Source organism: Myripristis murdjan, chromosome 6 (assembly GCF_902150065.1).
Source record: "Myripristis murdjan chromosome 6, fMyrMur1.1, whole genome shotgun sequence".
Taxonomy (NCBI): domain Eukaryota; kingdom Metazoa; phylum Chordata; class Actinopteri; order Holocentriformes; family Holocentridae; genus Myripristis; species Myripristis murdjan.
Window position 1 is genome coordinate 10,386,147 of NC_043985.1, and position 21,941 is coordinate 10,408,087.

Sequence of the window (21,941 nt, forward strand, 5' to 3'; positions counted from 1 at the left end):
CTGCTGTGTGCCCTGGTGGGAAAAGATTTGACAGTTTAGGACACAGGTTATCAGGATGAACAAAAGGGCAAAATATTCAGTCAATTATTCATACCACTCCATCTCTTAATCATTAGAATTAAGAGAGAAAGAAGCACTTAGGAAATCTGGTGGGACTGTTTGGCATGATTGCCCCCATGTGGACATGAACAAGTAATGACAGGCTTCGACAGACTGCTGAATTTATTCAGTCAGTCACTGAAATGTTTGAGAATTTTTTTTCAGAACAATATTTTTCAGAACAGTTCAGAACATTTTCAGAACAAATACTGTAAGTACACATAGGACTACTCCGGGTTGTATTTTTTAGCTTCAGAATAGGAATTAAGGCATTAGACAGTAGATTACACATAACAAACCTGAGAGGCAAAATAATCCTTCTGCACAGGAACAATCTGTGCAGGCAGCTGCTGATGGCCTTCTGCTGCTCGGCCATTGAGAGCATCCTGACATATTGCCTCATGATGTGGTACGCAGGATGCACAGCAGAAGACAAGAAAGCTCTGCAGAGGATTATAAACTCTGGAAAATCAGCTGCCTTCTTCCCTCACTAGAGGTCATCACTGACACTCACTGCCTCTACAGAGCAAGAAACATCACAAAGGACTCTTCTCACCCCAGACACGACCTGATCACCCCTCTGCCCTCAGGGAGGCGATATAGGTCAATGAAAACACACACCAACAGACTCTTAAACAGTTTATTCCCCAAGGCCATACAATCTCTTAACACACATACACTATGACTCTATAGCCTGCTGTAGCCTAACTTGCACTGTTACACCACTTTAATTGCACTGTTACACCACTTCATTTTATGTTTTTTATATATTTTTTATATTTTTTTTCTCCTTACCTCATTATTGCCTCTACCTCAGTATTGTCTCTTCTCTGTCGTTATTTGTCTCTTCATGTTGTTTGTTCATTTGTATTGGTCAATTGTCCATGTCTGATCGTAAACGGTACTGTGAAGGGCACCTGCAATTTCATTGTATGTACACAATGACAATAAAGGCTTCTATTCTATTCTGTTATACCAAACTATCAATCTCTAAAATCTCACATAAAAGTTTAGTTTGAATCTTGCCTAAAGCGTCTGTGCATGTATGGTCTTCTATGTGCATCGACTTTGGGAGTGTCTCAGGGACAGGAACCCCTCAGGTAGTACACCCAGGAGCAGGGCTTGGTGCAGGCATCTGAACTGGAGATGGAGACGGTCAGCTTGCCAAAGCAGGGCCCCAAAGAGCCTGGCGGGGCCTCAAAATTCACCAGTATGCTGTGGGTCTTTTTGGAAGGGATAATGTTCGGCCCTTTCACTGTGAAGCATGGGTTGTCCACCTGAGGGGAAGTGAAGCAGTCATAGATTAAGTCGGCTACAGTTAAAACATCCATTATGGCAGCAGGATAACCTGCCTGCAAGGCAGCCTGGATCAAGGTTCTCAGCACCCAGCTACTCCCACATGCCACAAATGTGTCAAACTGTTTCAGCCCTGAAACACAGCATTATGAAGAATGTGTATGCTTGGGAAACCCTCCCTTGATAAATAAAGTTTAAAATATACAGAATGATGGGAAGTGATATGACAGAGAGGGTTATTGATATGAGGAATATGTATGGGGACACTGTATTTAACTCCATTGCTACTGTTACTGCAAGATATTGCAATTAAAGTAAGTGTTTACACTATAGTAGAAACAGTGAAGGAAAGAGTATGTATGGGCAAGTTCACTCAGTGGGTAGGCAGCAGAGCAAGAGAGTAACTAATAGAAGGACAAGGCAAGACACAAAAAGTTAATTTACATCACTTTACAAAGATTTTACAGGTTTTACCAAGTGTTTTACGGTAAATTAAGATTTTGCATTTTGCACAGGCTGGAGAAATACTGGAAACTATGAAAAGCTTTAGAAAATATTTTCTTGGCTTTCATTTGAATGATAGAAATGATAGAAATCTTTTTTTTTTTTTTTTAATTCCACCCACATGCATGCCTCTTCAAAAAAAAAAAAAAAAACTTTTTTTTTTTTAGATTTCATTGTTTGATCTGGTTATTACCCTTGGCCTCTGGTCTTTACAAAGACATACAGACAACAGTCCCACCAGCTCCTCACCTGGAAGGAGAAGGCCATAGCTTGCAGGAAGACATTCTTGAGGGGGATAGAGATGTTGGAGCCAGACCTGATGGTGAAGGGGCCCTGGGCTTTTGAAGGGAGGCAGGTCCCATGGAGGGGGAAGATGTACTCACCACCAACAGCTGAGGACAGGGTGAGCTGGCCCCTAACCTCCCCCAGCTGGTGGGGTTCAAAGTAAATCTCCACACCGGCCTCTGAGCCTTCGTGGAACCCCGGCGAAGCACTAAAGCTCTTGTCCACTATGAAGTCTGGGCAGTCCGTCTGGGGAGGCGAGACCATAAGGCATGTTGGCATGTATTAGTTGTCATACAACAGGAAATTAAAAAAAACACACACAGCATTTAAGGTAAGGTAAGGTAAGCTTTATTTATCCCGCATAGGAGAAACTGTTTTTACCACCAGCAGAGACAGAAAAACAAACAAAAAACATGACATGACATGATACACAACAAAAACAATAGGACAATAGAAACCAATGAGACGATCTAGAAGTAGGACATGAATTGTAAAGAGAGGACATGATAAGATAACACAGAAGCGTGCAAGATTAAAAAAAATAATAATAAATAAATAAATACAAAATAGAAAAATAAATTTCCACCTGTTATTTGTATGACTGAATTGATTTTTTTTTTTTTTTTTAATGAAGCTCTCCATCATCATGTTTTGACATGACATGACTTGTCTTGCCCATGACATGACTTGTCATGCCATGCCATGCCATGTCATGTCATGTCATGGGAGGCCAGCCTGATTTGCCATTAGTTTCTTTCCAAATCAAATGGCAGCATGGTAAGCAAAGCGAATGTCAACAAGTAGAGTCCCACAGGGCATTTATGACTATGACATATAGACCTAATAGTTTTTCCCCAATGCAGTTTCATCCCTGTTCAAAGTGCCACCATAGTAACTACACAAAATGGCAACAAGTTGAAATTCTGTATGGAATCCCATGTGACATTTATGGCAATACTGTCATGCTGGGTTTCCGGAAAATCACCAATTTACACTACCAGTCAAAAGTTTGGACACACCATCTCATTTAACATTTTTTCTTTATTTTCATGACTATTTACATTGTAGATTCTAACTGAAGGAATCAGAACTATGAATGAACACATTTGGAATTATGTACTTAACAAAAAAAGGTGAAATAATTCACCTTTTTTTTATATTTTAGATTCTTCAAAATAGCCACCCTTTGCTCTGATTACTGCTTTGCACACTCTTGGCATTCTCTCGATGAGCTTCATGAGGTAGTCACCTGAAATGGTTTTCCAACAGTCTTGAAGGAGTTCCCAGAGGTGTTTAGCACTTGTTGGCCCTTTTGCCTTCACTCTGCGGTCCATCTCATCCCAAACCATCTCGATTGGGTTTAGGTCAGGTGACCGTGGAGGCCAGGTCATCTGCCGCAGCACTCCATCACTCTCCTTCTTGGTCAAATAGCCCTTACACAGCCTGGAGGTGTGTTTGCGGTAATTTTCCAGTTGAAAAATAAATGATGGTCCAACTAAACGCAAGGTGGATGGGATGGCATGTCGCTGCAGGATGCTGTGGTAGCCATGCTGGTTCAGTGTGCCTTCAATTTTGAATAAATCCCCAACAGTGTCACCAGCAAAGCACCCCCACATCATCACACCTCCTCCTCCATGTTTCACGGTGGGAACCATGCATGTAGAGACCATCCGTTCACCTTTTCTGCGTCTCACAAAGACACGACGGATGGAACCAAAAATCTCAAATTTGGACTCATCAGACCAAAGCACAGATTTCCACTGGTCTAATGTCCATCGTGTTTCTTGGCCCAAACAAATCTCTTCTGCTTGTTGCTTTTCCTTAGTAGTGGTTTCTTAGCAGCTATTTGACCATAAAGGCCTGATTGGCGCAGTCTCCTCTGCACATCTCTACAGATGTAGAGATGGGTCTGCTGCTAGAACTCTGTGTGGCATTTATTTGGGCTCTAATCTGAGCTGCTGTTAACTTGCGATTTCTGAGGCTGGTGACTCGGATGAACTTGTCCTCAGCAGCAGAGGTGACTCTTGGTCTTCCTTTCCTGGGGCGGTCCTCGTGAGCCAGTTTCGTCGTAGCGCTTGATGGTTTTTGTGACTGCACTTGGGGACACATTCTAAGTTTGTGCAATTTTCCGGACTGACTGATCTTAATTTCTTAAAGTAATGATGGATTGTCGTTTCTCTTTACTGATTGGTTTTTTGCCATAATATGAATTCTAACAGTTGTCAAATAGGGCTGTCAGCTTTGTACCAACCTGACTTCTGCACAACACAACTGATAGTCCCAACCCCATTAATAAAGCAAGAAATTCCACAAATTAACCCTGACAAGGCACACCTGTGAAGTGAAAACCAGGTGACTACATCATGAAGCTAATTGAGAGAAGGCCAAGGGTTTGCAGCGCTGTCAACAAAGCAAAGGGTGGCTACTTTGAGGAATCTAAAATATAAAACATATTTAGAGTTACTTAACATTTTTTCTTTGCTACATAATTCCATATATCTTGCTTCATATATTTGATGTCTTCAGTATGTATCTACAATGTAGAAAGTAGTAAAAATAAAGAAAAAACAATTTCCCTGTACATTTTCCAAACTTCGGTTTATGACATTTTTCAGGGTATCTCATACAGTACACAGCACCAGTATCTGACAGTGACAGGAAAGATGGTAGGAAGAAATACCAAATACCAGGACATGGCTAATACTCATTTACCTTGCAGGAGTATATAGCCGTGACATGGGAATAGTTGATAAACTTGGCGAGCGCAGAGTGGCAACTGCCCAGAGGAGTGATGAAGTGGATGGCCTTCTCTGGCGGTGGGGGCAGGGCTCTGAGGAGCAGCTCATAGTGGAAGTAGCCCAGCTCATTATTGTGTAGAGTCAGCCTGGCTGTGGACTCGCCTGCATGCAGGGGCCGGAAGTCAAATCTTAGAGTGCTCTGGAGAAAGGACACATACACACAGTCAGTCAGTGAGTGTGTGTGGGTGGGCACACAACCATTCTTCTAGTATGGCTGGAAATGCACTTAGTTCTCACCTTGCACTGTGCTGGCATAGTGTAATGGGGCGGGACACTGATGTCGGGGCACTGAGAATCAGTGGTGAGGGAGGTAGCCGTGGTCAGGGGGTTCTCTACCACCATACTGGCAGAGGCTGTGTGGCGGACAGTCGTCTCCAGCTGCATGGTGGACAGCACCCCAGGAGACGTGACATTGAAGTTAACATGGTAGAACAAGTATTCACCAGACGCCTCATTATGGAACGTCACCTGAGGATGGTTAAAGGTTTTGGTGAGGACAAAGGTGAAAAATAAATTTGGGACAATTATGCAAATCTTTCAAGCATTCTGGAAAATAAGACATGAGCTGATTTTACACACGACTCTTGTCCTAAGCTAATGAATTCTTGTTGATGTGTGTGTGTATGTGAGACCAGACCTTGGTGTTGAACACTCCCTCCCTGTATGTGAAGAAGGACATCTTATAGTCTCTTTTGGCCAGAGCAGGAACATCGAAGTAATGTTGACCCTTTAGGGACACTGTAGCATCTGTCCTCTTGGGTTTCAGGACATCTATCTCCACACGAAACCTGGGCAAACAGAAATAGTCATTACTACACTGTACATTTGTCTCAATGAAACTTTTTCTCATTTACGGTGGAAAGGGAGTATGTATGATAATGCTGGCAGCTTTGCATCTCTGAGTTTGTGTGTTTCCAGAAATGGTAACACTTAATAATAACAGTCCTTTACAGTTAATAGATGATTCACAAATTATCAGTTAATAAATTAATAATCACTTTCTAATAGTTAATAATTACCAAAGAGTTAGTAAATAGTTAAGAAATCCTCTTATTAGTTAACAGATTATGAACAAGTTGTTAATAAATGACTTGTTGATTATTTGTTAATAATTAGCAACTTGCTAAGAGTAAAAACTGAATGCCTTAAAAATAGTTAATAGATCATGAACAAGCTATTAGTAAACGACTTGTTAACTATTTGTTAATATCTGATTTACAACTTATTAAGAGCAAACTTACTATGCAGAGTATGTCTTATAACTAGATAACTAGATTTATGTGTGAGCTGAGGAGCGTCGGCGGACTGGCTAAGTTCGCTAGCTTGTGAGCTTGTTGCCTGGGGAGCAGTGGCGGGCTGTGGGCGTAGTCACCGTCTTCATGACATCATGAAGTAACGGAAGTGCAATCTGCTCATTTTACAGGGAGACTTTATCACAGGTTTAATGCATCAAAGTATTTATGTGGCCCCAAAACCTTCCCTATCTTGCAAAAACAACAAAAATTGCATTTTTCATGCCCTGGGGCCTTTAATGTCTAAACACCTGGCAACACAAGTCAGTGCACTTCACAGTGATCATGTCCAAATTGCACCCAAAGTGTCAATATTTTGTGTGACCACCATTATTATCCAGCAAAGGGGCACTTGATTTATTTTGTACATAATGTAAACTGTTTTGCACACATTTTCTTTTACAGTTATTTAGTTCATGAGTTTGAATATATCCACCAGTGATGTCATCAGAGGACACAGAATCCTTGTGTGTGATATCACTGATGCACATATTCAGCTCATTAAAGGTGCTCTAAATGGTTTAAAATACTTTTTTTTCTTTTCTATAAGTTAAATAGGTCTCCACTTAGGCTGCTATCACTGATACAGAATGGTTTGTTGGTAACATGGGCCTTCTGCACTGCAGTCAACAGAATGGGCATTTTCTGATATCCTGTTCGGGTTAGGGTTAGGGTTAGGGTTATCATATAACATATATACATTATTTGAAAATAACCCTATTAACTATCTTGTAACTATCTATTGCCACATTGCTCCCATTCTCCTCTATCCAAACCCAGCGCCATTTATTCTTAACACCCTTATCAACATCTTTGCTGTCTTCCCTGGGCTTCATGAACCTGCAGTCCATCCTGTGGGTTGCAGTGCATCACTGTAGGCTAACGAGGCTCACTTTCGATGGCACGTGGAGCGCCTGATTGTCAACAACCAAATCCCACCCCCGCCCTACTTCTGATTGGCTAGTAGGCCTATTGTTAGTGTGGTTGAGAGCGAAAGCTGCACTTCTATTGGATCCACAGAAATGTCTGGTAGATAAATCTGGGCGAACCTCCTTTTTTTTTTTTTTTTTCGTAGTCACACCGGTACGCCAGAGATCCGGCGCAGAGCCGGAATGTAAGTAAGTAAGTAAGTACACTTTATTAATCCCACAAGGGGAAATTCCAATTTAAGTTACATCCCGTCCAAGAGACACCAAAAGCTGTCTGCATAAACATCCAGGAGAAACTGAAGATAGCGGCCTTCCAAGGTCGCTGGGGCGCCGAATTGTGGATAAGGTGATTGTTTTGGTCAGGCTGACTCTGCAATTTCCATCAGCCTTAAGTCTCTGTGGTTCTCTCGGTGATTCCGAATAATTTCGAATTATGGCACCTTTCCTGAGAGTCGAGCTTCCAACTTCTCCAAGTTGTTACCCATCTGGCGTAAAAGTCCAATTGATTCACGAATCAATTCGCACAACGCATGAGTCTGAGTGTTGTTAGCACGGCACAAACCTTCTATGGCTGGCAGCTTCTCCAGAGCCAAAAGCGCTGCCAACACTCTCTGAACTTTGCGATAAATCAGGAATCCACCAGCTCCAAACAGCAGAAATCCTGTTATCATAAATCCAATCATGTAGACGTCTTCAACATCCTCGACGGAAAGAATGGACAGGCACATCATCCTCCACTTCTCCCAGGAGTCCATGGTGTACCCGGCGGCAAACGTTCCGGCGGGGCATGCGGGCTCTCCTTTGCCCAGTTTTCTTGTAGAGAAAATTTGATCAATTGCATTGAGAGACCAGCTGATCAGATCCATTGTTGTGGATTTTCGGAGAGAAATGCAGAGAGAGGCTCCGATAGAGACAACACAAGACAGAGAGCAGAGCAGGGCAGATAAGGGCAGGAGGGAGCTAGAGAAAAAGCGTCCGCCTTCGTTGAGAGCAGGAAGAGAAGCAGCTATCAGCCCTGTGTTTGTAAAGGATAGTTATTATAAAGTGTTACCAAGTAAATTTGGATTTTTGGTGACCCCATTCCCTTAAAGGTTATTATGTTGTCCTCAAAAATAGCCTGTCTACATTGTATATGTGCACATATAGTGCAGTCTCCAAACAGAAGGACATGTCTTGCTATGTAATGGCAGTAAGACAGTTCTTTTCTTTGATTCATGTAAGTGATTGTAAGTGTGCATATAGTACACTGGTGCTGGTTTGAGTGTGTTCTACCTTTGTGGCTTATTGAGCCAGTTTTGCACAGGGAGCAACTCAGTGTGGTGAGTCTTGGCAGGCAGTTCATGGGTAATAGTGGCCTCCGCCTTGGGAGGCTCAGCAACTCCCTGCAGAGAGTATAGCATGCCTCTGCCATCAGGGAAGGATAAAAACACTGATCCCTGAAGAAAGTAGGAGGAAAGACATAATAAGATCATTAGATCAGGGAATAAGAGAGAGCAAGAGAGAAAAGCAGTGATTGAGAAGAGAGAAATAAAGCAGAAATGAGGAGATGGAAGAGAGATGTTGGGGTAAATAATCAATAGTCATCAAAATGTTAGTCTTTCTATACCAGATGCTTTTAAGGGCTTTTAAAATAATTCCACAGCAAGATTATTTGAAAGGTTTGTTTTTTTGTAAAGAGAAAATTTACAGGTTAGTCTTTGTGGGTTTTTTTTCTACAGTTTTAAAGGCAACAGCTTTTCATACAACCCTAGCCCTTTGCATTTCTAAACAAGGCTAAACATTCAATACAAGATATTTTAAATTCCGTGCATCCCATACAATGTGTTGATTATATTCTATACAAAATGATAAAAAACTGAGACTATGGGCCCTATCTTGTGCCACCCGCTATCCGCTGCCACTACCCGCTACCCGCAAATTGCGGATTTAGGAACTTCCGCTATCCCTAAACGGTATCTTGCGCCACCCGCTACCCGCTATCCGTTATGCCGACTGCATCATTTGCGCCTGGAGGTGCGTCGTGGGCGTGTTTCATGCGCTATCCCTAAAGTTGCTATCTTGCGCACACACAGTTTGGGCTGTTAGGAGAGCGCGTCCAGGGGGCTTCAATGCGTGCCCCAACGGAGCCTCGCCACGCACACGGTCGGACTGATACCGGGACGCCGCCGGAATGGACTGAGTATATTACTCATATAGACTGTTTAGAGGAAAGACTGTTTTAATTGGACACTTACGCCAGCACGTTTTATTGTTTTATAATAAGCCAGATTAGGGAAGGGGAAGCCAGTAGCTTTATTTTTAATATTTTATTTGCCCAATCTACCTTGTCAATAAATTAGTTTACACATAGTTCCACCTCTGCCTCTTGTGTGTGTGTGGTGTGACCCGGGGATTTTACTCAATCAGTACAACCTTGTGACACGTCCACTTGGACACATGTGGCTCCACCTCCCGAATTAACTCGCCTATAATATAATATATAATATGTATATAAAGCCAACTTGCTTTAGCCTCAGTAGAAGCCCTGAGAAAATCTACCTCCCTCTCTCCATCGCGGGTTTAGGATTTAGGATAGCGCATCCTGCCCTTAAAGGCAATGGCACCTGGCACACTGATTGGTTTAACTGGCGTAACGCCCAAAACACACCTATGCATAATATAGCGGGTAGCGGAGGTGTTTTGCGGCTAGCGGGAGGTGCACAAGATAGCAACTTTTACGGGGGAACGCCTCTTCCTAAATCCTAAATCCGCAAATAGCGGGTTTGGGGAGTCTGGCGCAAGATAGGGCCCTATGTGTCTTAAAGACTCTGCTACGTCTGTGATGTTAGTGTTCCTATACCAGGTGTTCCTTGCCCTTAGGAGCCATGGTCAGTGGTTGGTAGGTGACCTCATAGGTCTTGCTTTGGTGGGGTTCGAGAATCAAATAGGGCGGAGCGCTCCACTGCTCGCCTTCAATGACAGGTTTGAGGCTCAAACACTGGTTTGTGGGGTTGGACACAGTCAGGGTCTGGACATGAGAGTCACGTACTGGACAAACAAATATCACCACCTGGGGACAGGGAGAAGACAGCAGGAGGGAAAAATAATGCAATGGGTATGTATGGATATTCTCATTTATCCAGGTCATCGTTCTCTTTGGGCAAATTGAATCGTAGGCAACTGGACTTGTATTTTTCTTAGGAAGACGTTTCGCTTCTTATCCAAGGGGCTTCATCAGTTCATGCACATTGGTCTTTCTGGTCTGCACTAGTCTGACTAGTCCGCACTAGTCTACGATTCAGTTAGCCCAAAGAAAATGCAATGGGTAGTTCCAATGTGGTTACATTATGGAAAATACCTTTTCTTGAAAGGGTAAGCACTTACAGTGCTGTGAAAAAGTATTTGCCCCCTTCCTGATTTCTTATTTAAAAAGAAATCAGCATATCTATATAGTTGTGACTGTTACTGACCAGGCTCTTGTCCCAGCCATTACTTAATAATTTCCATTAGCTTACAAAGTCATCAACAACGTCTTCCCCTGTTGAACACAGGCACAATTAAAGTGTATTAATCTGACCTCTTTTGTAGAGGAGGGGCCGATACAGGAGCCTGTCAGAGTAAGGGAGACAGGTGTGGAGGAGCCCTCGACAAAGCAAGCCAGGTTCTCGTATCTTTTGTTATTGCTCAACTCCATAGGATAAAAGGTCACATCAAAAGGAACCTCCATGCCTGGAGAGATATAGCCCTTGGCAGGCACGATGGACACCTCGGGAGGAAAACATTCTACTTCCCATTGGAACCTGTTTAGATTGGATTAGATGCGAAGTGAAACTTCAGTGATCTCTGTAGTCAAAGGAACAGCAAAGAATAGGACAAATATGAGAATATAATACTGTAGAGAGAGTGCTACATATAAATGTAGCAAATGTAGTGACTACAAATATTATTTAAATTAAACAGTGTTCAGGAAACAGCTATTCTAAATCACAGATAAACATTATTTGGAGTTGTTCTAGAAAAAAAGTGAGATAAAGTTAAGAAATCAGTCTGTTCAACTGATGAATTACTGCAATCAAAAGTTCAGACACAACGTGTGTGAACTATATTGCAGAGTCTAGTTTCAATTTTAGTGTGAGCAAAATGTGAAAGTGTTTGTCTGTGAAACATACGTTTTTTAGTTGATAGGTCCTCCTATTGCCATGGTGTGTGTGTCTGTTTTTTGTTCTGCTTTGCAGTGAGACAGAGAGCAAGAGAGAGTGAAAAAGAAACAAAGAGAGAGGAAGAGCTGATTCTACTGCTTTCAGAATCTTACTTGGCACCAATGTCTCCAGTGTTCATCATGACAATCCTTTTTTTGGCCTGACAGCCACAGACTACAGCCCCAAAGGCCAGGTAGACTGGGTCCAGCTGTACCTCCACACCCTGCCAGTGAAGATGGAAACCACAACTACTGACTGCTAACTCAAATTTAACCAACATGTAGAGCTGCTAAAACAAAACTACACATTTTTATGAGTCGGCATATTCCGAAGGAGAGGCAATTAATTAATTAAGTTTAATAGCTTTTTTCATGGACATGCTTCCATTGGTACTTAAAGTTACTTACTTAAAATACACTTTAGGAGCGCATTTTGTCAGGGCAAAACTAGCTGTACATGGACTAATTCTGTATACCTTGTGAAATTAAAACAAATTCACTTCAGCACCTACCTGACAGCATCCTTGGATGGTCAGCAGGGGGATCTGCAGGCCCACACACTTTGCCTCTAGCTCGGCTGTGAAGGGAGACATGCACTGATGGGGTGCGAACAGGATGTCAACAACACACCGACCACCGCTGGCTTTCAGGGTTAGCTCACTTGCTGGACTAAATGACAGCTCCTGGAGGAGAGGAGGAGAGCATTAAAGGATATATGCATGTGCTGATATACAGATGTGTTCATTGGCTGTGTGCGCATGTGTGTTCCCTACGCGGGGGTCCAGATGTGAGTTGAGCAGCAGGATGAAAGTGAGGTCTGAGAGGCTGTTGTTGACCAGAACCACCTGCTTCTTCACTTTCTGACCCAACAGCAGAGCCCCTAGTTTCACCTTCCTCTGGCGGGGCTCCTCCACTTCAAGCTGGTGGAGGGATGATGAGATAATATAGACAGGTGGTGTTCAGATTAGACAGATTAGAGGTCAACACATTATGAATAGGATAGTGGGTAAATACGATTGGTGGAGATTTCTGGATTATAAATCTACACAACATAGCTAGGTTTAGTATTCAGAGAGTGAATTTTGTGCAGGTTTCACTCCTCTGTCAAAAATTTCAGATTTTAAGAATGACTTCAGTGATAGTTTCACATGCAATTTAAAAAAAAAAAAAAAAAAATGGCCTATATTCAGGTTAAAAATATTCATACAGTTAATGCTGTAAAATTAGTTGAGTGAACAGATATAGGTTTAAGGTTTGAAACTAAATTTACAAATTAGCCCTAATAGTTGTTTATCAGTGCAGTTTCAAATTTCAACACTTTCAAAGTGCCTTAATTACACTGACTTACAAAACTCTGGCTTTCCAACAATCCTACACTTAAGCTTCTCTGAAGAGACACGTTTTTATAGGAAGCTCTGCTTTTTCTGTGCTTTGAAGGGATTTCCAGAAAGACAGTATTAGATTCAAAAACCTTGCCCCTGTTGAAAACTAATCCACGAATACCTCCTCTTCCTCACCTTCATCTTGATGCCTTGTCCCAATATTTCCACCACTTGCTCAGCACAACTGTTTAAGATGAAGGTGAGCTTTTCATGGTAATGGCATGCCTTGAGAGGATAGAAGGTGACCGGTACTTTCATCACACCACCAGGAAACAGGCTTTCTTCCTGTAAGCCCACCTTCAAATGGGAGGTGTTCCTGAACAGGCACTGGACACTGGTGGAGCAGGGCAGGATATGTTTAGGGTAAGGGTTAGTTCTCAATTCTATTAAATTGATACTGGGTATACAAAAATATTTCTTGAATACATTTCTTGGTAGAATTAAAAACATATAGTTGTGCCAGTTAAGCTAGAGTGCAGATAATGATATATGGAATTAGACAATATGAGGAATTCACTGATGTCAAGTATGTCATGCTATATTGTCTGCAAGGCAGCTAAATATTGCTCCAAAATTAGACAAAATTTTGGCGAGGGAAAAACTAGCATGGCTATTTAGGGTCCCTTGATGTCTCATCTCAAGATATCTGAATGAAAATGGGTTCTGTTTTGGACAAAAACATGCAGTTGTTTGCATGCAGTATGTGTTATTTTTGCCTATTCTAAAATGGATCCTACATACTGGGGCCTTAACAGTCTTGCATAAATTGGGTTTGACTGGAAAGCTGAGACTCTTGGGGATTTAGTCAGCCCAGTGTAGACCATATAGTGTCTTGCTGTCACTGTATAAAATGACGTACTGTGACCATCACAGTCTCATCCACACCCATATCACTGAAAATCCAATAACTGAAAAAATGAAATTAATAAAGAAATCTCTAAATGCCAAAGGTTTTTGATACAAAATCACAGCATGAATTTTTGACTGTTCAAAAACTGTTAACACAAACTCTATGTAACAAATGTTTATCAACCCAGAAAATTGCTGAAACAACTTATTACACATAATTGAGCATGGGTATGGCTACCATATGCTTCCACCATTATATTCTAACCCTGATACACTCTGAAAATAAATAAATAAATAGGTAGATAGATAAATAAATAAATAACCAAAACAGTGTTTACTACAAATGTATGACTATAATAACTTAACATAGTGCGAAGCTGCATCTCAAATCAATCTCCAGGTTCCCAGCTTCCAAATGATGTATACCACCTGTATTTATCACCCCTCTGAGGATCCTTTACCTCCACCCTAAAATGGGTGGGGTGGAATGGTAAGGGGTAAATATTTTTACCTTACCTACATGCACAGTCAGACACACACCTGATGCATGTTTTTCCTTTATTGCTGATCACCAGTGTTTCTGAGGCAGGCTCCATGCCAGGGCTGTGTATGAAGCACTTGCCAAAGTCGTGTTTAGTGAAGGAGAACTGAAGGCCTGGTGCTACAGACCTGCCTTTAATGGCAAAGTTAAATGTTGGCCCATGCTTTACCTGATGGGAAGGAGTGAGAAGGAAAGAAACAGAAGGAGAGGAATGTAGAGTAAATACAGGGAGAAATGCAGGCAAAACTGGGTACTTCAAAGATTGTCATTAACAGTCTATGTAGAGTAAAACCGCTCCGCTAAGTTACCATCTACCTATTAGGTATAAAAATGACTTACCTACAATGAAAATTACCTATAATTGATGCAAAAGAATGAATGTTGATGCAAAAGGCTATTAAAGGTCATTTTCAGTTTAGTTTACTTTATGGATGTCACAAGGTGTCTGTGGCCTGACATAAGAACACTCATAATGTCAGATCCAATGTGGCAGTCTCTTTCAGTTATGTTTGTTTGATGTAATGATGCTACTGTTGACTCTGTAAAGACTTTCATGGACCGTTCCGATGTGGCTAGAGTTTTTGCTCATTTCCAGCATTCCCTTACTGTTCTACATCACTGTACATGTCCTTTATCACTTTTTGAAATAGCTGCAATTTTTCCTTCATCTTACTGGTTTGTTTAAGTATAGTAGTTTGAAAGACATACTATATATAAATATTACAAGTCACTTCCACTTAAGAGGACGACGTCAATTTTAATCCGTAATTGAAAAATAAAGCTCCATTCTATATTTAACTTCACGGACTACAGCTGGAAGAGGTATCTTGGTTTGCCTGTTGTGCATGACAGAGGGAGAGCAATAATGTAACTATAGTTGGCTGAATGTTTTATTTTGGTGAAAAAAATGTCATCCTGAAAGAAACAGAAAACTTGTAGACACTGTCTACCACACGTTCATGGTGAACACTCTGAGAAACAGTGTCCGTTCCTCTGTTCCGTTCCACACAATGACCCAGAGGCAAAATGAAAGTAAAGGTGCTCTATGCAATGTTATTTTTTTATTTCTTCCTTTTTTTTGTCCAAGGTCGTGACATTTATTTAATTAGCAGTATATAATGCAAGACATTCAGTTATGGCTGTTGGTATCTTGAATCTGACACTAGCTTTGAAAGGTGCTTCCAAAGGTCGGGCAAAAAAGATGGGCAAAAAAAGGCACACGCAATGTAGAGTGGATTTACCGCTCATGTGTAGGCAACTTAAGGCACACCCAGGGTATTAATCTGAAAAAGGTGAATGAAACTACTATCAAAATGTAACCGTATGGTCTGATATTGTCATCCTGATGTAATAATGAAAAATGTTATAACGGGCCAGTTCACAGTGATGGATTATCTCTGGCGGCTGAATTGGAGATACATTTCTGTGCTGTGTGGACCTAGAAGTTAGCAAAACTGACTTGAAAATATCATCATTCATGGTACATCCAAGACAAAAAGAGATAATTTGGGGCTTAGGAGTCCGAAGCTACAATAATGATAAAAGGACTAGAAGATGGCATCATCATATTATATGGCAGATATCTCAGTTTTCCCTAAATTTGCTGATGGACAGGAAAGGCTGCACATGTAAATTCAACAGTGTGATTTGTCTCTTGTGCTTTTTCTTGTTTCCTCACACTTGATTTTGTCAAACCATTTTGTTCTGTGATTGATTTGTTAGATCTAGGTAAACTTGTCCCTGTAAAGTTTTTCGAAAACCAATGACTAAAATACAATCATGGTTTACTAGTTCATGAATGTTGTGAGACACTAGTTCTACTCCCACAACTGAGTCAGTCTGACAAAACTACAAGTCTAGGTGCTTAAAATCTCACCCTCATAGTCAGGCAGATATAGCGCAGGCTGCAGGTGCTCCGGGGGCAGAAGACGAGTGACCAGCGGTGCTGCTTGTCAGCCTCAACAGTGGCAGTCTGTGGCTTTGCCTTTAAGTGTTGCAGCACTGCACGAGGACCAGCCAGGTCAAAGGTTACTTCCACGTTGAACCTCCCCATGTTGGACACCAGGAGTGTAAAGATGGATTGCTCAGAAAGGACTACCTAGAAAAGTTGTATACACCAACATACAAGATGACTGTCATGTTATAGTTTCTCACAGAAAGGCAGAGCTGTGTGGGGATGTGAGCTAACCTTTCCAAAATCCAGTGTGTTTAGCTGGTTGGGACTTATTTCTCTGAGGCCTCCATCTTCCTTCTCCAAGTGAATACACATGTTCATGCCATAAACATCAGCCTTAACATGCAGAGTGAGTGGTTCTGACTTCCCTTTCACCTTCAGCAACAACTTGAAGCTCACACAGCCCTCCTGACAAGGTGTGACTGACAATGACAGCGGCAACCTGCAAATGACAAGATACACCCCTGTCTTTGTCAACGTACTGACAGTTTTTTGTGCTAGACTAGGAGAATCTGGAACAAGCTGCAGTGTTTACGTATAAATTAAGATCTGCTACTAGGTATCACCAACTAATACCATGCAACAGAAGCTCCAAATCCCAGTTCACAATAATTATGCATACACCACCATCGACAAAACTCCAAAAAAAAAAAAAAAAACACACCTGCTGTGAGAACGTCCTACTTTACCATATATCAGTGATTTTGAATGTTTGAACCCATTTACAATAATTTACCCACATTTTACATTGGAACAAACATTTTGCAAATCATGTGTGATTCATGTGAATCAAGTGATTTTCAAATTAAAATCTGCAGATCTGCAGATAAAGTCATCACCATTCATAAACCACAGATTGCTTTGTAAAGTGATTATTTCCATGGTAACTATTTTCCCTGGTGAAGAGATTGTTTCACTTTATCAAGGACAACACTAATATGGGAGACTTTATTACGGTGAATACTGATGTGAAAAGGTTGTTGTGAAGAAAGTTTGAAGTCTCTCAAAGTTCATTTTCATATCATAGTGGAATGAATGGAAACCAATGGCTAGATAAAAAGGTAGAAAAAATGATAATGGATTCTAAAATACTGCTTTCTTTGGAAAAGGATTAGCAGATATGTTAAGTAGGTACATTTTATAGACATTACACTAAACATGCAAAACCACTGGGATGGTCCTTTAACAACAAAACTGTATGTCAGAGAAGGTAATAATTTAAGTTTTTCAAATATTGAACAATGAAAATAAAAAGCGATTGTATGTTATATGATTAGATGTGACAAATAAACTTGACTGACTGATAAGTGTTACCTACCTGTCTTTGGGTGCCACTGTGCCAGAGAACGGCTGCAGTCTCAGGCCGTACTGCTGGTTTCCACAGTGGCGAGACGACTGCAAGACAGAGAAGTGGAAGGGCTCCTCCTCTTCATTCACTAGATGAACGGTCTGCTCCACTGTTTGACCTGTTTGCATCCACACACACACACACACACACACACACACACACACACACACACACGGCTGCTTCAACTACAGTGACTAATTCCCTCTGTCACAGTACTGCACCACATTGCTGTAATTGATTCCTTGTGTCACAATGTATTAACAATTAATCAGTTAATTAACAGTTGATTAATTAAACATTAGACAAAACATGAACGAAGAGACCAAATAATGACAAGAACCTGTGTGTGTGTGTGTGTGTGTGTGTGTGTGTGTGTGTGTGTGTGTGTGTGTGTGTGTGTGTGTGTGTGTGTGTGTGGAGGGGAGGGGGGTTCTCACCAACAAACAGGTCACCAAACCTGAGGTAAACACTGGTCAGGTAGATCAGCGGTTCCCTGCAGTTTCCCACCCACAGGAAAGGAACAGAGAGTGACAGCGCCTCAATCCTGAAGCTCCAAAAAGACTCCACCACACCCAGTTTCTCTGCTACATACTCCACACACACCTACATGCAAACACAGACAGACAGGATAATGAAGAGTGAAGCACACTACCATCTTGAACGAAAGATAGGATGAACAAGATGTAGGAAGCACATGACTGTGAAAACAGGAGGGACAGAACAGAAAGGGAGAGGAGGAAAGAGTGATAAAACAACTCGGACAACATCAGGTCAATTGAGATATACATGGGTAAGATGATGATACCAAGATGATATCAGATGAAAAGAAATGAAATTAAACAAGTTTTCATGAAATAAACTCAGTGAGATGGGAGAACCCAAACACAAATGAAAGAGACAGATTTCATGAGATGAGTTTAACAATTGGGTTTGGGTACTGAGTGTATGAGTATTTAATGACATCCTCTTTTCACTCACATCCCCTCTACAGGTCAGAGGTCATGAACAACTATGGAAAAGCAGCCCTACAACTGATAGGGTATAGTGTCCCGCTCAGAGACACTTCAGTGGGGTGAAGGTTTGACAACAATGGACTTAAACCAAGGTTACCTGGCTAAAGGTTGATCTGTCTTATCACTAAGCCGCCCTGTTACTTCACTGGCCCTAGGTATTAAAGCTCCATTATTTTGTTACTACATCTGAGCGTTGCACGGGATTCTGGACTGATTTTGAACCTCATTATAGCAGTGTGCTTCCAGTCTTACCTCCACTTTTTTCCCAGGCAGGATGGTACCGCATGAGGTGAGGCAGCGGAATGGGCTATGGTCTAAGTCTTCGCACCTCCACTGAAATGAGTACTGTGTATTGGTGGGGTTCATCACACTGAAACATCTGAGGAACAGACAGGGAGCAGACAGACACAAACTGAACATAAACATACTTACATACATACTATTTCACATTATGTTTAGTCCTCAAATGGTTGGCCTCCATCTCTTTCACTTGAATCTAATCTTGGGGTCAACAGGTTGTTGCCACATGTGTAAAGGAACACATTTGGGGCAAAATCCCCTTTTTCTGACTTACCAAGACTAAGACAAGATGTTTAATACCATTGTCACCTCTGTACCTTCAGTGGTTCGGTTCCTGTGAGTAGCATTTCATGTTAGCTTAGCATAAACACGTATTGGAATTAAAAAAAAAAAAAAACGCTCACATTACTTACATTATCACTTACATTACATGTGTAAATAAGATACAGCTTTAGAGTTGCTGTAAGGTTTATTTTTTTCACTTTGATGGAGCTAGGCTAATGACTCCCGTAGACTTCAAGTCTTTATGCTAAGCTAACACTGTAGGAACAACCCATTTGAGGAAGCTGTGACAGAAGTTTCCCCATCAAGCCAATTCCTCCCTTGCAGCTGATACCAATAAAAGGTGCCCTTTTCACCTTTTTGGAGCCCAACGGTCTCTAACACCTTCACTCCCTACATAAAGCTGGATTGGCATTTGTCGCCTGTGAAACATCTTTGAATAATCATTCTCAACAACACTTTGGATTCCAGCTAGCCATCGGCATCAATAAGATGCTAGTCAGGGTCAAAGACATTCTAACCAAATGGACACAGATAACGCTTTCCGAGCCTCAGCGGGGTGGTTCATACATTGGGCAAGGCCATTGTATGTCACCACCGAATAAACAATCTGGCATTCTTTGGTTAACAAAGAACAGCTATAGACTTAGATGACTGACCTGCAAAATAAGATGCTTAACCCCTTGGGTCACACAGTTGAATACATACACAGTCAGAAGAAACCACTGGAAGGTGCGCTTCCTGTTCCCATGTTCACCAAGTGGACGAAATTACTGAAATGGACTTCATTCCATGAAACATAACAAACCCATGTATGCTCTGTGTAAGCACCAGGTGGATGTTGTAATAGAAAGGAGATCTATCTAAAGGCATCTAAGGCATCTGTGTAATAATGCAGTAATTTCCCCTATCATTTATGAAAGCCAATCCAAGCGAGTAACCTACATTACCAACATACTGTGATGTAAATATCCAAATGACAGCTATTCAACTACTGCACTTCTCTGAACTACAATCACCCACATCACCATTTTTACAAACACATTCAACAAGAAATACTGTAGGAGAGAGTAAAGCTGTCTGCCCTATCAGATGTGAAACCTGGTTGTTGCTGCAGACAAGCCAACAGAGTTGAACTCGATGACCCTGGTGTTAGGGTCTAAGGGACCCCTGTCAGGGCTGCGGCGGTTCCCAGTGATGTAGTCTGAGTCCTCCAGGTCAAAGTGGCAGTGGGGCAGCAGGCTGCGGCCACACACTGACACACAGGGAGCCTGACCCTTGTCCTGCAAGTTAGGGATTCTGGAGGAAACAGATAAGCACACAGAGAAAAAAAAACGTGTGTATATGACTGAACTTGTGGATACATTCCATTCACATTCATTCCATTCACTTCAATCACCCTTCACATACGTGTGTACGCGCACACACACACACACACACACACACACACACACACACACACACACACACAAAATCACAATTAACTTTCCCACGGTTACCATGGTCATGTAAGATAATGTGTACTTACAAAGTGTATTTATTAGGTTTTTAAATGTCCACACAACTTACGTGTAGTGTGCGTTCATGGATGTATTTGTGTATCTATGATGTACACCATAATTAAATTCAGTCTGTAAATATTTGGGTTGCTGTATGTGACTATATGCAGTGATTTGTTGTTAAAGAAAATGAGCTTCTTATCCTTAATTTTCTTTTTCTCTCAGTTCTATGAATGCTGCCTCAGGAAGATTTATGTTTGACACAAGTTGCATGTAACTGCATGTATCAAGCAAGCCTATCCAGCATTTGCCTTTTGCTCTTTTATGAGTTTTTCTTTATTTGTGTTTTTTTTTTTTTTCATTCAAGGTTTGACCAATCTCCTCATTTTGTCCTTCTTAGAGTTCTTATAGTTATTATTACTAACAACTATGACACATACCTGCAGATGAGCCTGCCTTGGAACCTGGCCACTTCCAAAGGAGAAAAGCGAATGTTGAAGGTCTGCATTGCACCAGGCGCCACGGCTCCTATGTTGGGCTCCACACTGAAGGGCGGGAGCTCAAGGTTGCCCATCAGTACAGACATCACACTGGCCAAAGCGCTGCTGGGTCGGGCTTCAGTCACTGCTCCTGCTGACGCGCTCCCAGGACGAGACCTGGGGCTCACATCTGGAGGGGACAAACACAAATACAGGTGCATCTCAATAAGGTCCTGCTGAAAAATGAAATCAGCATCTCCATAAAGTTGGTCAGCAGAGGGAAGCATTGACGTGCTCTAAAACTTGCTGGTAGACAGACCTGACCTTGCACCTGATAAAACACAGTGGACCAACTCTGGGACCTTGATTTCCAATTTGAAATGCAAAATTTACTTCCATCTGAAAAGAGGACTTTAGACCACTGAGCAACAGTCCAGTCCTTTTTGTCCTTAGCCCAGGTAAGACGCCTATGACGTTGTCTCTGGTTCAAGAGTGGCTTGACACAAGGAATGCAACAGTTGTAGCCCATGTCCTGGATACGTCTGTGGGTGGTGGCTCTTGAAGCACTGACTCCAGCTGCAGTCCACTCCTTGTGAATCTCCCCCAAATTCTTGAATGGGCTTTGTTTCACGATCCTCTCAAGGCTGCGGTTATCCCTGTTGCTTCTGCACCTTTTTCTAGCACATTTTCTCCTTCCATTCAACTTTCCATTAATGTGCTTGGATACAGCACTCTGTGAACAGCCAGCTTCTTTAGCAACGATCTTTTGTGCCTTATCCTCCTTGTACAGGGTGTCAATGATTGTCTTGTCAATGATTGGACAACTGTCAAGTCAGCAGTCTTCCCCATGATTACTACTAGTGTACCTACTGAACCAGACTGAGACCATTTACAGGCTCAGGAAACGTTTGCAG

At 41.7% G+C, this 21,941-nt stretch overlaps 1 protein-coding gene across 1 annotated transcript in view; it reads right to left on the reverse strand.

Moving 5' to 3' along the window:
- Window positions 1-750: 750 nt before the first annotated feature.
- LOC115360473 (hydrocephalus-inducing protein homolog) overlaps window positions 751-21,941 on the reverse strand; it is a 62,981-nt gene continuing 41,790 nt past the window's right edge. The window contains exons 25-44 of the mRNA XM_030053403.1: window positions 20,989-21,217; window positions 20,151-20,348; window positions 18,720-18,846; window positions 17,892-18,057; window positions 17,425-17,572; window positions 16,341-16,548; window positions 16,029-16,250; window positions 14,152-14,321; window positions 12,898-13,096; window positions 12,154-12,300; window positions 11,893-12,063; window positions 11,495-11,604; window positions 10,760-10,982; window positions 10,043-10,252; window positions 8,476-8,639; window positions 5,620-5,770; window positions 5,220-5,450; window positions 4,897-5,121; window positions 2,149-2,430; window positions 751-1,376 (exon numbers count right to left, since the gene is read on the reverse strand). Of these exons, the coding sequence (XP_029909263.1) occupies window positions 1,179-1,376; window positions 2,149-2,430; window positions 4,897-5,121; window positions 5,220-5,450; window positions 5,620-5,770; window positions 8,476-8,639; window positions 10,043-10,252; window positions 10,760-10,982; window positions 11,495-11,604; window positions 11,893-12,063; window positions 12,154-12,300; window positions 12,898-13,096; window positions 14,152-14,321; window positions 16,029-16,250; window positions 16,341-16,548; window positions 17,425-17,572; window positions 17,892-18,057; window positions 18,720-18,846; window positions 20,151-20,348; window positions 20,989-21,217 (3,779 nt within the window). The 3' untranslated portion in view covers window positions 751-1,178. The remainder of the gene's footprint in view (window positions 1,377-2,148; window positions 2,431-4,896; window positions 5,122-5,219; window positions 5,451-5,619; window positions 5,771-8,475; window positions 8,640-10,042; window positions 10,253-10,759; window positions 10,983-11,494; window positions 11,605-11,892; window positions 12,064-12,153; window positions 12,301-12,897; window positions 13,097-14,151; window positions 14,322-16,028; window positions 16,251-16,340; window positions 16,549-17,424; window positions 17,573-17,891; window positions 18,058-18,719; window positions 18,847-20,150; window positions 20,349-20,988; window positions 21,218-21,941) is intronic.